Raw genomic sequence first — 16,031 nt, forward strand, 5'->3', positions numbered from 1 at the left:
CTCTACTGTATTTGTCGGTCTGATTTTGATTCGATACATCATAGTCGCCTGTTTCATCAAAACCAAAAGGTTTCGCACAGGAAACCCATGAGTATTTCCCGGTTAGAATAGCTAGAAATGTTATCATCAAACACAAGAAAAAATATCTTAAATTGTAGTGTAATTTGCTCATTTACATATATTACCATATGGAAATGTAGTATCCACGACCCTACCCCCTCCCAGCGTATACGGCCATGTAGTGTGTAGTGTAATTTGCTCATCTACACACCATATGGAAATGTAGTATCCACGTCCCTACCCCCTCCCACCGTACGGCCATATTACCCATTTAAACAATATTGGAAAATCATATCATTGATAAACGCCAAGCAACTGCAACCCTTAAAATTCATGGTTGCCAAGATTACCACAATGCTACAATAATTGGATGCAAATGATGCAAGATATACTTAGTTATTCAATTTCACACACACATACACACATACACACGCAAAGAATCTGGGAAAAATTATGGCTTATAGGTCTAATTAGCGACCCTTGAGGTATGACGTCATAATCTGCATATTATGGGGATACCTATACATCATTGTCACATATGAACTTGAAAACTTTACAGACATATAGAATGACTTTATTTTCTCAAACCGGATTTTAACTTGATTCTATATGATTTGACGTTACTCAGTTTTACTCGACATGAACATGGACGGCACTTATAAATCAAAGGCCCACTTTAAACTTGCGCCTTAGGGTATTCAAGTGGATTTAAAGCTATCTTTATCTTTGTCATCAATGGACATATGAATTCTATTTTTATAATGTCTTATATCAAGGTGATTTTATGACTTAAAGCTACTTTTAGTAATTACAACAACCAGAAAGGTTTAAAGACTCTGGAATCAGACGAGTCAGACAAGATTATTTCATGACGGATGATGTGCGATCCACTCGATTTTTTTTTCAATAATCCGATAACCCTGTATAAGGCCATCAAAAGTACACTTGGCACACAAGGCAGGCATAACTGGCTTTGTGAGTTATGCCCCCTTTTTTGTCTTGTCTCCCCTTGTTTTAAACTGCCAGAAATAATTACTCTCGAAGAATTTACGAGAGGATGAACGCACTGTGGGAAAACAGCAAACGCGCTGATGACGCTATTTAATTGGATTTTTCTCTCCCGTAACCGTGGAGCCTGGTAACAGCAACAATACAACACCTTTATTTTTGGCTCATAAACTGTCATTTTCGTGAAATGTCACTGGTAGAAGCGTCTGGCAACAATGAATCACACATCCTCTGTGCTTTGTACAACAATGTAAATAATCATGTTTGTTAACATTAAAGGTGGCCTCACACTGTCCTGAAATTGACACAAGATGGCCATACGAATATATGGAATTTTCAAGTGGCACTTTTCGATGTTGGCCCCGAACATGGTCTAAAGCCGATTAAAAGCCGAAGCACGTGCGATGTCTACAGAAGATCAAACGATGGCCCCCGAACCACACACGAAGGCTATACACGAAGATGTGAATCTTTATTGAGAATTTTACCCGAAGGTCACACGAAGAAAACATAATGGCTACACGAATGACGAAGATTTTGCCGCCGCTCAAGAAGTTGCTGTTGGAGCCTGAGAAACTTTAACCGGCGGTCAAACGATAGCTAAAGATGCCCTCATCAATAACCGAATGTGTATACAATCACAGCTAAATTTGAACATTTACATTTTGCTTTTGTGTACATCTTTGCTCAATGTCGGGAGAGTGTGACGCTTGCATAACGAGGGCGTATTGTGCGAAGACTACCTCTGACAACAACGTCGGGTAAGGCAACTACAAAAGGAAAGCCATAATTTAACTTAGGGTGATAACAACATGTGAAGAGTTCTAAATTCATTATTCTTCATTCTTCGCAAGATTTCTCCGTCGCGGATACATGCACAATATGCACAGAGCTCGTGTTAATGGTGAGCGTGTTACGAAATGAAAAGAAAGGAGACATCATTCACATTGAATGCGTCCAATGCATAGAATCGAAGAAGATAATATACATTCTTTACACGTACGTATCATGATATATAAATTATATACTTTCCATCGATGAGTAGAAAAAAGGAATATCACTACGAGTTCTGTCCGTTCAAATTCGCTTGAAATTCGCTTTAGTTACTGGTTTCATTTTTACCAGTAGAGCACTTCAAGTCAGATAAAAATATCATTTTGGTGTCAAATGTGAACGATATAATTCCTCGATCGTGCGTTTGCTCACACATATTGAGAGATGTTGGACAAAATTAATGTTAGATAATTCAGTTGTACTTTTGCAAGCATTTTTCCTCGAAAAGATCTCATTGTCCCTTATTGGCCCTCTCCATTTATTTATCAATATCTATAACATACGCCATGCAAACAGAAGGAAAAAGCACGTGATATCAAACACTAGCAGACGACGGAAGACATCCTTTCGATGCGCTTGGAAGTGTCTTTTGATCTGAAACATGTCAAGACGTTATGTTACAAATAAATGAACACGCTATCAAACTTGCTTCAAGTTAGTCCATCTCTATTTGTGCTCGACGAAAAAGCAGTTCAGTTTCTCTGCTCCACTGTCCTCTATTCCTCGAGCACGTATCACGATTGTTTCAGATTACCGTCCTCTCAGATATGTCCAACGGCGTCTGGAACGTCACGTCGTACAGGATTCTCATTTTACGCGTGGTTCTCAATGTTAGCTTTGATCATCTTCGATTTTTCCTATACGGACAATATCAGATAAGGATATCTATTTCATAGCTTTGTTTCGCTATTGAGCTGGAAGAATCTCAAGGGCCTTCAATTTGTGCACTGCAACATGAAGCGTCAGTTTGTCTCGATCTGACGCGCCTAGACTCTACACAGGTGAATCTCCTCCCGCGTCGTACAACGTTGACAGATGACATCGCAACACCAATGGAATCTGCACTGGCAAGCTCGCGTTACCATGACGCTCCGGATGTTGTAACCACGCCCACAGCACAAACTATCACAAGTCCTGACCTTGTCACACTCGCGTCCTCCCGTGCCTTCGGAATAGATGCTCGGCGAGCAGAAATCCGGTGAGGCTCGCTCGTAGACCAGGTCGCCTTTGCCCGGCGAAGCCGTGGCTTCGCGACCGGCGTCTCCTCGCCGCGCCGCTCGACGACGGACGAGTTCGTTTTCACCGTCAGCACGGTTAGCCAGAATAACTTGGACGGCGCGCTCGTAACGTTGCTTTATGTCGCCGCCGACATCGTGGAAGAGACCAAGTTGTTTCCAACACGTCTGCGTTGTACATGCTCCCGAGATGCCGTGACACTTACAGACCTTCTGTACCCGTCTTCTCACGGCCTGGACCAGAAACAAAGAGAAAAAGATGAACATAGTAATAAGTCAATCAATTTGTATATCATGGTATGATACCAATACCGCAATTTAGTAAAAACACATGACGTTTAGATGGCTGTCACCTTTTCAAATCTAACTCGGATGAAACTTCAACTTCTGATATCATACTCTAATAGGTTAAAGCAGTTTTAATATTTTGATTACTATGACTCATTGCATTCATTAGCTGTGCTTAGCATTTTATTCAGAGGGTTTACAATATCGTGTATTATACAACAACTCAGAATGATGTCGAATTGTGATTGGCCAAGAACATGTCACATGACATTCAATAGAAAATACCTATCAAACTCATTGAGAGTGACAGCCATACAATAGGCCCCTGGCATGGGCCTATTGCACGGCTCGAAGGTACTATAGCACGGCTTCGCGGGGGGCTACTAATGCATGGCCGCTCACAGAGTTCTGTGGCTCACACCACACACCCGTATAGTAGCAAAGCGCCAGCAAACTACTAGTACATTGTACTGTGTATGTGCTGGCCGGCTGCGCTGCGCTGCCGGTAAGTCTCACAGACCAGGCGCGGCGGAGTACTGCAACGTTAACGTGTACGTGTACGCGCAGTTACTTTACCTAGCTAGTTGCATGTATCGCGGCCTTTATACCTACTGCTGTGTTTTTACTTTTGACTCTGATCTGCTACGTGGACCACAGTGATCCCAAAATCAAGACTTCATTTCAAGTTGAGAAACCGTAATTTGATTATTTTTCCGTGTTTTTATACAAAATCATTTTCTAAAATAGACAAAGTCTAGACCTACTACTAGATCTACCGACATCTCAGATCGGCCTAACAGTCAGGCCTATCTCGATCTAACGTTAGCGTAGAATGGGTATAGACCCTGCGGAGTTTGTGATTCCTGTGACTGTGTGGTCGAATCATGACGAGTGTTTGAAAGCAGTACACAGGGTGGTTTACAATTCTCTGCCTAATTGTTACATTTATTTTTGGGCCTTCCTGAGTTGGCAGTCACTAATATTGTGATTGTGGACAAGGTGTTGTATAAAACGAATAATTTATGATTTTGTTCGTGCATTGGGGCACGTAATACCGCACTCGGCGCGAGATTCGCCACTGGTCTATTCAACGCGGCGCTACGCGCCTTGTTGAATAGACCAGTGGCTCATCTCGCGCCTCGTGCGATATTCGTGCCCTATGCACTCACAACTCATAAATTATTCGTATACTAACTAGTCAAACCTATGGATCTACAGAATAACTTTTTTTTTTACTGTAAAATACACCTCTGTATGTATACTTCATTCATAATTTGCATCAAATATCTTATGCAAACTATTGTACACACTAAATGTTTACCTGAGAACTCCAGAATAATCAAGCGATGAAATAGTAGGCATAATAGCTAAAGCGGGCTTTTTCGGCGTTTTTCTCGGGGGGGGGGGGGGGGGATAAAACAGCAATATCAAAGTCTGTCACACACACACACACACACACACGCACATATGTGGATATATATATATATATATATATATATATATATTTGTAAGATTGATTTTATATTTTTGTTTTCACTGAAGTGATTCGCGAACCCAAGAAAATTAAAATCCGTTACGATAACCATCACGTCCACGGTTCTATGACATTGCTCCTGCAACAATTGCTACCATGAAATCTCTGCACGCTATTAAAGCCAAACATAAAACCTACCCACAAACAGAACAGTAACGTAATCCTAATCCTCGCATCAAGCTAAACCTTAAAATCCTATCAAAACCCTAACCCTAAGACCTGGAGAAAATAAGACCGGAGCAATTGTCGAGGGAGCAAAAATGTCGTGACACCCACGTCCACAGGACAGTCGTGTAAACGGATGTTAGTCACATGGAAAGACGAAGAAAGTTCTAGAGCATGAGAAAACATCAGATAACGTTTTGAAGAACTGAGCTGCCAACGTAATGTCATATTCCATGTGACCAGCAAATGACCTGAAATAATCTCTCTTGAAACAGTTTGATCTTCATATTCACCAACTATACTGCGACATAATGTTGTCCGAACTGATATCGCTCCGCGCATTGCTCTCTGAACTGTTTTTGTCAGTCACACGTAGCCTTATTTTCAGGCTGTTCTCTGGGATGTCCCCCAAGTATTCTACCCAAATATCCCTCCATTGATGAATCAAATCGCTTGGTGTCTAGTAATTTCTGTACATGTACTATATATTTTTTTTTCTCTTTAAGTGTTTTTCCTGCAAATGTATCTTATGCATGCATAATGTATATTGAAATGCAATTACGAAAATAATTCATATAATTACGTGGACAATTTATTTTATTTTGTTATATTGTATTAAGAATGGATGCAGCAATTTTTTCCTTTCGTTGTTTTAGGTGATATAGAAGTTTGTTCTTCTTCTTTTTTTCCTTTTTTGTTCAGTTCAGTTCAGTTCTATTATAGAACTGAACTGAACTGAACAAAAAAGGAAAAAAAGAAGAACAAACTTTCCTTTTTTGTTCAGTTCAGTTCAGTTCTATTATAGAACTGAACTGAACTGAACAAAAAAGGTAAAAAAGAAGAAGAACAAACTTCTATATCACCTAAAACAACGAAAAAAAAAGCAAATTGAGGTACTACCTCATTTGGTAGAAAAAAAATTCAAGTAATGCCGTCTTTGAAAGTACGATGACAAATTCAACAGCTTACAGAGACATGGTTATGTCACCAAGGTATCCGTATGTACATGGAAATTATGTTACGATCCCGGGCTACAAACTATTTTCATTTTTTATTTTTAGATCAACTAACTCTGCTTACGTTTCCTTCTTTACGGTAAAGATGTCTTTGTTTGGGTGTAAACATCTGACTGGCGTGAAGGCAAATTGTATAGGATATTGGCAGCGGCAGTGTTGTATACGCGTGCTCAAAGTGAACAAGAAGGCGTAAGACCAGTTATTATCATCTATCTTCGTCTTCCGAAAAGGAGAAGACGTGGTTATCTGCAGTGGGTCAGAGTTCAAATTTCTGTCCTGACAGCACGTGGGGTTGGTGGAGAGTTCAAGAGATAAGTGCAGAACGAATCGATTTGTTCTAATTTATGCTGACTCGTAATGTGCCACCAAAGTACTTGCATATACAAATATATATATATATATATATATATATATATATATATATATATCCCTCCGCGGACGAAAAACTCCATGACATATATATTGCATGCTGTATCTATCACTAAAATTGTTGCGAACATAATTCATACCACGATACTGATGAGTTGATTGCTATTGAGTCATAATAAATGAAGTAAAAGCAATACATATTATTAAGGTTACACAATTCATTGAGTAAAAATAATCATGCGAGCAGACTGTAAGATGTTTAACTGACCTTGGCCACTACAACTATAGACTTACACATTGGAAGTCACCACTGTTTATTTGTTTGTTTTTTGTTTGTTTTTTTTTGTTTTTTATAAGGCACCATTCAAATTGATATACAACTGTATTGTACATATTTAAATTTAAATTCGTTTGGAGATCAGTGCAAGATCTGAGATTCAATGATAGTTTCACTTGTTGAATTGCTGCGGAAACGACATGAATGATCGATTATGCTTGCTAATTTTTAATGCCCCGTTGTTAATAAAGGCATGTAAAAATACCAGTTGCGCGTAGTACCCCATGTGCCACTTGCGCAAGGTACGTGCATGATATTGCAAGGCCAGATACATATCTATCTGTAGCCGAACTTTGGATGTAGTGCTAGGAGTTGAGACCACAGTAACGCTTTGTTTGCGAATTGCATGCACCTAAAAGCCTCGCTGAGATCAATCCAAGCGTGGAAGAAGGATGAAATAAGCCTTAAGCCTTCACTTCATATTTGTGCCTTCATTTCAAGTCCCTTTTCATGACAATTATTTATTGCCTTCTACAACTCCTCTCTATAACTCTTTACACTTTGGCGAGTCTATAATCATATCTCGTGCATCACGTGCCCTGGTTTTGACCCAACATCTCTCTTCCTTCTCCTTTTTTTTTCCAGTCGGTTACAGCTCGTTATTCCGAAGGTTCGTTATTCCGAAGGCTCTTTAGTCCGAAGATTCGTTATCCCGAAGGTTCATTGTTCCGAATTTCATTTTCGGATTAACGAATCTTCGGAATAACGAACCTTCGGAATAACGCCACAAATGTTCGGATTAACGAACCCTTTTTCATTTTCGGATTAACGAACCTCTAGGTATAGGGAATTTGTGTGTTTCGGATTAACGACCCTTTGGAATAACGAACCTTCGGAATAGCGAACCTTCGAAATAACGAACAGCACCCTTTCCTGTCAACTTATGTAGATAGGTTCTCCTTTCCTCTTACTTTCTTTTCCCTTACATTTCCTCTTTCTCCTTTTACAAGAGAGCTGCCTCGTGTTTGTTTATGTGTCTGTATATGTGTACTCCTTTTCTGTCTAATTTTCTACTTTTTTCAAGCAATTTTATGTAAGTTTTGCAATTATATATATATATATATATATATATATATATATATATATATATATATATTCATATTTATTGAAAATGAATAACGAAATGAAAGGAAATAATTTGATATATAAAGAGGACATGACTAGAAAGACTGAGTATGAAGAAGAGGTGAGTAATACAGAGAGAAATTTGGGTTAAAGGGATCGTATAGTTTTGGTTGAGATGGGGTATTCAGATTTTAACCTTTTGCGAGATGATTAGAAACCAAACATGAAATATTAAAGAGCATACAATTCTTAGAGGAATTCAAAGTTTATTTGATGAAATTGTTTTTTAAATGGCTGAGATATGAAAATACAAGATAAAACAATATGGTCTCAATGAAAAGTTGGATCCCACCTTTTATTAGGACCTTTTCGTTTTTGGATATCTGAGCCATTTCAAACCTTTAATTCCTCTTAGAATTAATGCTCTTTCATATTTCATTAGAGGTTTTATTGGGAGTTTCTCATTACATCTCACAAAAAGGCTGGAAACCTGAAGTCCCATCTCAACCAAAACTATATCATCCCTTTAAGGAGGAGATAAACATAATAAATATACAAGAAGAGAGTAGAATGAAAGGGATAGAGAGGGTTAGAGAGAAAGAGAAGATGAGGGGGGGGGGAGGGGAACATGAAAACAGAAACAGGAACATGATGCTGAATGACATGGGATAGAAACGGATAATCGAATGATAACCACAGAACGGGGGCGGGAGAGACCATCTTGCATCGAAAATTCAGAGTCACGTACATGAACCGGAAACATCCTCGCGGATAAAGCTAGGCGATGAGCGAGTTACTCATATCATCATTATCTCGTGAAGGAAGACTTACCCGGAGACCGAGGTTGCTATTGTGCCTGTCCATCTTGCTCCGTAGGTCCCTGCTCCCCGTGGACTTGCCCTTGAGGAAATCCTTAAGGAATCGCTGGCTGTAGCTGAGGTTGTCGCCGCACCCGCCCCACTTCCACGCCTCGCGGTTCGCCTCGTCGCTGAAGCTGACCTCGTCGCAGGAGCAGCGCTCCAGCGAACCGCGACTGCAGCCCTGCGCGATGGCGTGGACGAGTCCCGCCGAACTGATGGCGGAGAGGAACGCCGTCTCCTTCATCCCTATAAAACAACAACGGGGACAGAGAAAAGTATATCATGATATTCTTAGGCTCATTCTTACGGCACTCTCTATACGAATCTTCGGTGCCCACTCTTGGGTACTTTTTGTCATTTTAATCACATGTAGACAGCAAACTTCAGCAATATTGTGGGATTACAAAGAAGAAAACAGCCAAAGCAAATTACGAGTAAAACATGACAGGTGAAAAAGGTTCTCCGCTTTGCAACATTAGTATAAATTTCCTTTTGCAAAAGATAAAAAGACAGAAGCAAGGTAGCATTGAGACAAGGCAAGTTTACACACGTCCGTGAGACCAAGATGCATACATTTTCGTGTACTCTTACATTATACCTGAACATAGTTTGCCCCTGATCAGCAAAATCAAATAGAATCGATGCAGAAGATCGGAGATGGCGGTTAAAACTTACTATGTCAACATCATGTCCTGAAGATAACAAATGACTGTTTAGAGCTGTCTAGATTTCATTTCAAGTTGTGGATTTCCGATGCTGGAAAAAAAGAAGCATTCGATCTTTGTTTCCACGTGAAATGAAGACAAGCTATAAACTAAGAGACAAAGACACTGAAAAGCTCTGCAAGAGATTTTTTTCCTCTCACTGTCTATCTCTCAGCCCAAGGGTAGAAGAAAGGAGACGTTGCAAACACTTGGTAGTGACCGTGCAAGGGTGCAGAAGAACGCTTACGGGGGCACGTATTGAGACCTAAACTTGGTCGGACTCTCTGGCGACAGTTTAAGTCACCTTCATTCATCGAATGACAGATTTATTCCCGTAAAACTGTGTCGAGCGACCGGGAGGAAACAGTTTTTAGCACTTCCAAGTGTTGACATGTCGGGGTCTAGTTTTGTCACCAGTGCCGCCCTCCCTCCTCCTCCTCCCCCCCCCCCCCCCCAGCTTCGTAAAACCCGACAAATACAGATTTTAAAGCCACCGTTTACCATTGGGAGCATTGATTGAAAAAATGTTCGAGTTATCACATTTGATGCATATGTATTGTTCAGTTTTATCACATATGAAAATTTTGCAATAAAGCCTAAAATAGAAGGAGACATCGCTAATTTTCTCAATAAACCTAAGTCTACACGGTTTATTATAGAAACGATTTTGATAAAACCATTGTTCACATGTTGAAACCCTCTAGGTTTAGCGCTGTCATTGCTGGATAAGATGACTACTGCAGTCTACAACGGTCTATGGCGTCATTTTGGACAACAATATAAAGAAAGGATAAATTGCACAAAATGTCGGTTGTCATGAACAGTACACTTTCCATTGACTGTTTACCGACATTATAAAGAGTAATACCATTCCCCCTACTTTCGAAAGAGGTAAGTCATGTGTTTTTTCATTATGCTAGAAAAGTGAAAGTGTGTTGAATTTTCTTCATATTTTCTTTATATTCTTGTCCATAATGACGTCATGAAGTTCTAGATTTAGAACTTTTGAATCGATTGCCTGATTTCCTTCATACTTTCACTGATGTGTTCGACTACTACTGCTGCTTTCACTAAATTCACATAATATATGCGCTTTGGTTTCCTTTAAATTATCAGCCTTCGAAGAATCAGGGACGGGTACCTCCTTGGACGAACCTTGCTGGTATTCGAGCCGATCCTGCGCTGGAGGTTACTCACAAAACTGTAAACCTAAATTCCTCATTCTTGTCTGAGTACAAATTAATGAGTTTTAAATCCAAGAATGCCGACCTGCTAGTATGGACTTATCGAAGACGTTAAAGCTAAAGAAAATGAACGGTTTGAGTCCTTGATTCAAAAATCTTTGATTTTTAATCCGACACGAAGAGATACTTAGCATTGAGCACTTAATCGATAAAGAAGACTACGGGATGTGGTACGTGCTGAAGATGGCGCCTCATTTGCATGGTAAATGATGGAGGCGTTGCTGTGGTTTCATTTTACTTGATCGGATCAAACGACAATGAAGTCAGGATACAGTTTGCTGTCACCGTGAAATCATGAGATAACGTGGCTTGATAAATGTAGGGGTAGACTCCGCATTTATAGTTAAGAAAAGAGATAAAAGCGATTAATTTGACATTTAGATGAATAACGCCCATGACCACTTTAAGGTGGCAGTATAATGGTTGAAGTGGTAGACACCAGCGATTATATTGCTGAGGTGTGTTGTGGAAATGTTGCCGATTGTCAAAGATTGTTTATCACGCCTACTGCATTTCCATCACAGTCATGTTAAGCCTTTGCCTCCAAGCTGATTCAGTTCCCTCGAAGGATTCGACACATGGCTCCCGAGTTCCTGGCAGATGACGAGTTAATTATTTTGTAAGTGTCGTTGGTCGACTTTTGATATCTGATATGAGTTGAGCATTATGATTATCCATTCGCTATGCGAAAAATCCATCAAAGTGAAAATATATCAAATATTGAAGGCCCCATAAAAAAGCTGTATCATCTCATTTTCTTTTCTTCTTTAACCTTTTTGTCTTTTTCTCCTTTCACCGTTTCATAACATTTTGGGACAAAGATAATCATATTGATAATTTTTGGGGTGTTCAGTTCAATTCAGTTCAATTCAGTTTTTTTTCCGGGGGGGGGGGGAGGGGTGGGGGGAACCAAGACGCTTTTGAGATTCCACCTGGAAATGATCTCTTATCTGCGTTACTATACGAACAATGTCTATAAGCAGATGATTTGAACACCCACTCGGATGTTATTTTTGGTAGAGGCGGGACCACAAGTGCGACGGAGACTTCTTAACTCAATAACCTATTTCTCAGCGCAGTGTCATGTAGAATGTGTTACCGTTAGTTATCATCAGCCAATGACGAATATCATGGACTGAGACGAGTTTTTAAATGATGGCAATCAACACCTTTTTATCTGGTGTGAAAATGCGGTTAATAGGTCGCAAGCCCGCCCCCAGTGGTTGAAAAGTGCTGTCACGTGACTGTAGGGGGGCGGGGGACTCGTGTGACTATTTACCAGCTGATATGCACTGAAAATAATTACCCTGTCAGCCGCTAGGCGCATGAATGGAGAGTTAAGCGTCTGATCAGATGCTAGAACACGAAACGGTCGTCCTTTCGTAATATGACGCTCCCCTTCAGATATTATAAGGTCAGGCAGATTGGAAGTTGAAGCTTTGCATACAGATTGTGTCATGACTTGTGATTCGACGGAGAACACACACTTTGTAAGTCTACGAACAGATAACCTTGGAAACACTGAATCCTAACTTAAAGTTATATTGTATAATGCTTGTTTATTATCATTTTCTGTCAAATCTTTTAGACATATCATTAATTTTGCAATAAGAATTATGGTATAAATGACGACAAGGGTTTTGACATAAAAGGGAAATCGCAATTTTGATATTGATAGGTCTCCCTCATTAGCGGTGGTTATGAAAGGTTTTTCTATGTATTATTTAGCCCATAAATGCTTAAACTCTGGTAAAATGACTCTACTCACATTACTAAATGCATTGCAAGTCATAACGAAAAGGCTTAGTTGGCAAAAATTCTAATATAATTATCATACTCATCAGAAAAAAAATAGAAACTTAAGAGATTGTGATAGAAGTGATAATTCAGCAATATCCCGTAATCCTGTAAGCGAAAATTCTACCATGAGTCACGTATAATTACCTGGTTTTTGAGTTACACTGCATGTAAGCTGTGATTGACATAGAGTTTAAAATATGGCTGAACATTTGTTTATTTTTACCACGTTTTGCTATTCACCCTGAATGACAGGTAGTGTTTAGAAAAATAACACAACCATCACTCCACACTAAAAACCGATAAAGAAATTCAGGACAATTTCGGTGAAGCAAGCCAACACTACGATGTGGAAAAGCAGCATAAAACTGGTCGAAGGTAAGTCGAGCGAAGCCGAACAGAGCCGAATAGAGCCGAGCAGCGCAGAGAGTCGAAAACCGAACCGATTCGAGAACCGAGTCGAGGCAAGAACGACCGAGAGTTGAGCCGAGTTTAGACCCGAGGTAGCGCGAGAGCTATGACGAATGCAACACACACGGCGTTTGAGAGTAATGAGCTCGCAACTTCAAAATGAACGAAATTGGACGGGACAGTTGAATGAGGCGATGACATAATTCGTCAACCCGCATTTAGAATGTGTTAGTACCACGTCCCTCGGCGGATTATGTACTATACTGCTCTCAATGGCTATTATAGAAAAGTATGTTTCTTTCATGGCAATAACGATGTTAAGCGTTGTTTTGATCAGTCAAATACAGGAATTGAGAGGTGTTTTATAAATGTAGCATGCAAGAATGCCGATGTACTTCCAGACTGTCATGACTTTGTCTTATTAATCTTAAGAGAAGAGGCAAGTGTTACCAAAATCCTGTTCCAAATACAGTCAGACATCCAGGAAAACGTATTGCCGAGGGTTCGCGTTTCCTTGGCTTGAGTGATTTGACCTAACTTGAATTGCATTAAGTCGAATTGAATTGAATGCTAAAGTTTTTTAGTGACATTTAAAAATGGAGACGTTACTTCTACTACTCTTCATACTTGTCGAGCGAGATATTTTCAGCATGAGAGATTTTCTGGCGATGATTCACGGGACTGCGCCATCATTCCGAATGGAGTCAATCGACGCACGATTGGCTACCGGAAGGTTCAAGCTATACCCCCGCAGACGTGCATCTACTAAACCTCCTTGAACTTTTGCGTTAAATTGCGCGCGAAGGCCTAGTTAGACGGTCTGCTGACAGATATCGAGACATTCGGGAACTTTCTTGGGGTTCGGGTGGCTTAAAACTACACACGGAGCACTCCTGCAGATGTGAGTGCTCGGTAAAAAGTTTGACCAAATGTTACGCATTCCGTTTGTGAATGATGTACACTTTTTGTTTATTTACATTCTTCTCTGAATAAAATTGCAGGTAAAATGTGACTCTTGGTATCATAATATCAGCCTATATTATCGTTGCCATGACAACTACTCATCAGAAGTACTCCTGGTTAAAATCCAGAGAAGTCAGAATTGAAACCCAAATATTCCTCCTTATATCATGACATTATACGATTATATAAGCCAACCTCACTTTTTAAATGTTTCCTAAATTATCATCAATACCGCTGAACTCCGAGATGTGCCATGTTAGATCATGAATCATTATCAGAGTGATAATCAAGATGATGACGATCACGAGTGTAGTTACTGTGATACGATATTATCATATTTTTATGATCACTTTCAATGTTATAATCATGGTTATCATTATTGCTATAATGATAATAACAATTCATGTAATTAATATTCATATTATTTTTATTCTCATCACTTAATATTATAATCTTTATAAATACTATTATTTTTATTGTTATTGTAATCATTATTGTTATCATTATCATTATTATTGTTGTCATAATCATAATTATCATCACTATCATTGTACAAATTAACTAAAATTAATTGTTGAAAGAAGTATAAGAGTTCATTTCATTTCATTTTATTTCATTCTTCTCCTTTTTCCAACAGAACATAACACAGTATGAATTAGGAATCATATGTCAATCGTATACATACAACTTGCAAATGATACAATAATAAAGTTACATACATATGCATGTATACTTGCAAAACAATACAAGGTTATGTTTCAGTTGAGAAAATATCAGAATGACTGATCCAACATTTGTATCAGAAGCATCACTGTGTTTATTGATATTCATATCATTTACAGAAAGGAAAATATCTTACACAATGCTACCCATGCACATCACTTCCAAAGAGCTTCGGCCGCGAAAGAGACTACAGTTGCCTGGCAGCGAGAGGTCAAGCCTCCGCCAGACAGGATACGCACCTGTCGCTAGCGCAAGTGACTAACTACACTGATATTCCTGCTCGTCTGAAGCGTGCGAGGTTTGCCAAAAGTCAGTCATTCACTGACCACATATGACTCAAATAGATAAACCGAACTTGTGTGCGTATGTGCGTGCGCGCGCCTATAAATGCACGTGTAGATCAGTCTGCCTATCAGATTTGCCACTGTATAACGATATGCGGCCAGAAAATCCCGGATGTTTGTTGTCATGTCCTCGGAAGGCCAATGTCCTCGGTGTGCAAAAGATTTTTGTTGCATGTCGTCAAGCATAACCTCGCGCGATGAAATCTCGCGGTGCAAACTTTATTGTTCGTTTGAATTGAACTTGTTGAATGTGCGAGTGCAGGCTAATTTTCGTTAAACACTTTGTGGGTGTGTGAGTGCGTTTGGATATAATTTATTAGATATGTTGTGTGTGTGCGTTTTGATATGATTTATTAGATATGGTGTGTGTGTGTGTGTGTGTGTGTGTGTGTTGTGTGTGTGTGTGCGCGCTGTTCCGTCAGCTGCTGGGCACTCGGGAGACATACGTCTGAAGGTCTGGCTAAATTTTACTAATGGAGACTCATTATCTAAAAGGGTCAATGACCTTTGTTAGCAGGTAGCAGAGGAAAGACATATATATATGTTTGGCGGGAGAGAGGGTAAGAATGTGAGAAAGAGAGGGAGAGAGAGAGAGAGAGAGAGAGAGAGTGTATGTGTGTGTGTGTGTGCATAGATTAGAGGAAATGCCAAAGTACCAGGTGGAGGGATGAAATTAGGAAGGTAAATCCCAATGTGTCGTAAAGTTTTAATTAGGGTCACTTCCCGCGGACAGGCGAAAACATGGTGACGGATTTGGCGTAGGGTTTGCACGTGTTCTTCGTCTGCTAATGAAAGAGAATGTCTGTCAGGCGGTAGACCAGTGGTTAGGACGCCGAAGGTTACGGGTTTAAGGCCCGCCGAAAACCTGTCCAGTATCCTTCGCTACAGTGAGGCGCCGTACCTTACTTTACTGACGACACACTGAGTGTGAAGAGTTGGTATGTTTCCCAAGGTGACCTGTTGTACTGCTTTGTGCGATCGGGTCATTAAACTAAAAGGGAGCATGTACTGTAATCGTGTAAAATGCGACAAAGACGGCCATAATTAGGGACGTGACTATTTGCTCTGCACTCA

At 39.9% G+C, this 16,031-nt stretch overlaps 1 protein-coding gene across 1 annotated transcript in view; it reads right to left on the minus strand.

The window, feature by feature from the left end:
- Window positions 1–2,888: 2,888 nt before the first annotated feature.
- The window catches only part of LOC139735811 (protein Wnt-9a-like), a 73,956-nt gene continuing 60,813 nt past the window's right edge, over window positions 2,889–16,031 (minus strand). Inside the window, exons 3-4 of the mRNA XM_071646559.1 lie at window positions 8,743–9,017; window positions 2,889–3,371 (exon numbers count right to left, since the gene is read on the minus strand). Coding sequence (XP_071502660.1) covers window positions 2,889–3,371; window positions 8,743–9,017 — 758 coding nt within the window. The remainder of the gene's footprint in view (window positions 3,372–8,742; window positions 9,018–16,031) is intronic.

This window comes from Diadema antillarum, unplaced genomic scaffold, assembly GCF_040938485.1.
Source record: "Diadema antillarum isolate AM-2024a unplaced genomic scaffold, OU_Dant_1.0 seq00000599_RagTag, whole genome shotgun sequence".
In the NCBI taxonomy this organism is placed as follows: domain Eukaryota; kingdom Metazoa; phylum Echinodermata; class Echinoidea; order Diadematoida; family Diadematidae; genus Diadema; species Diadema antillarum.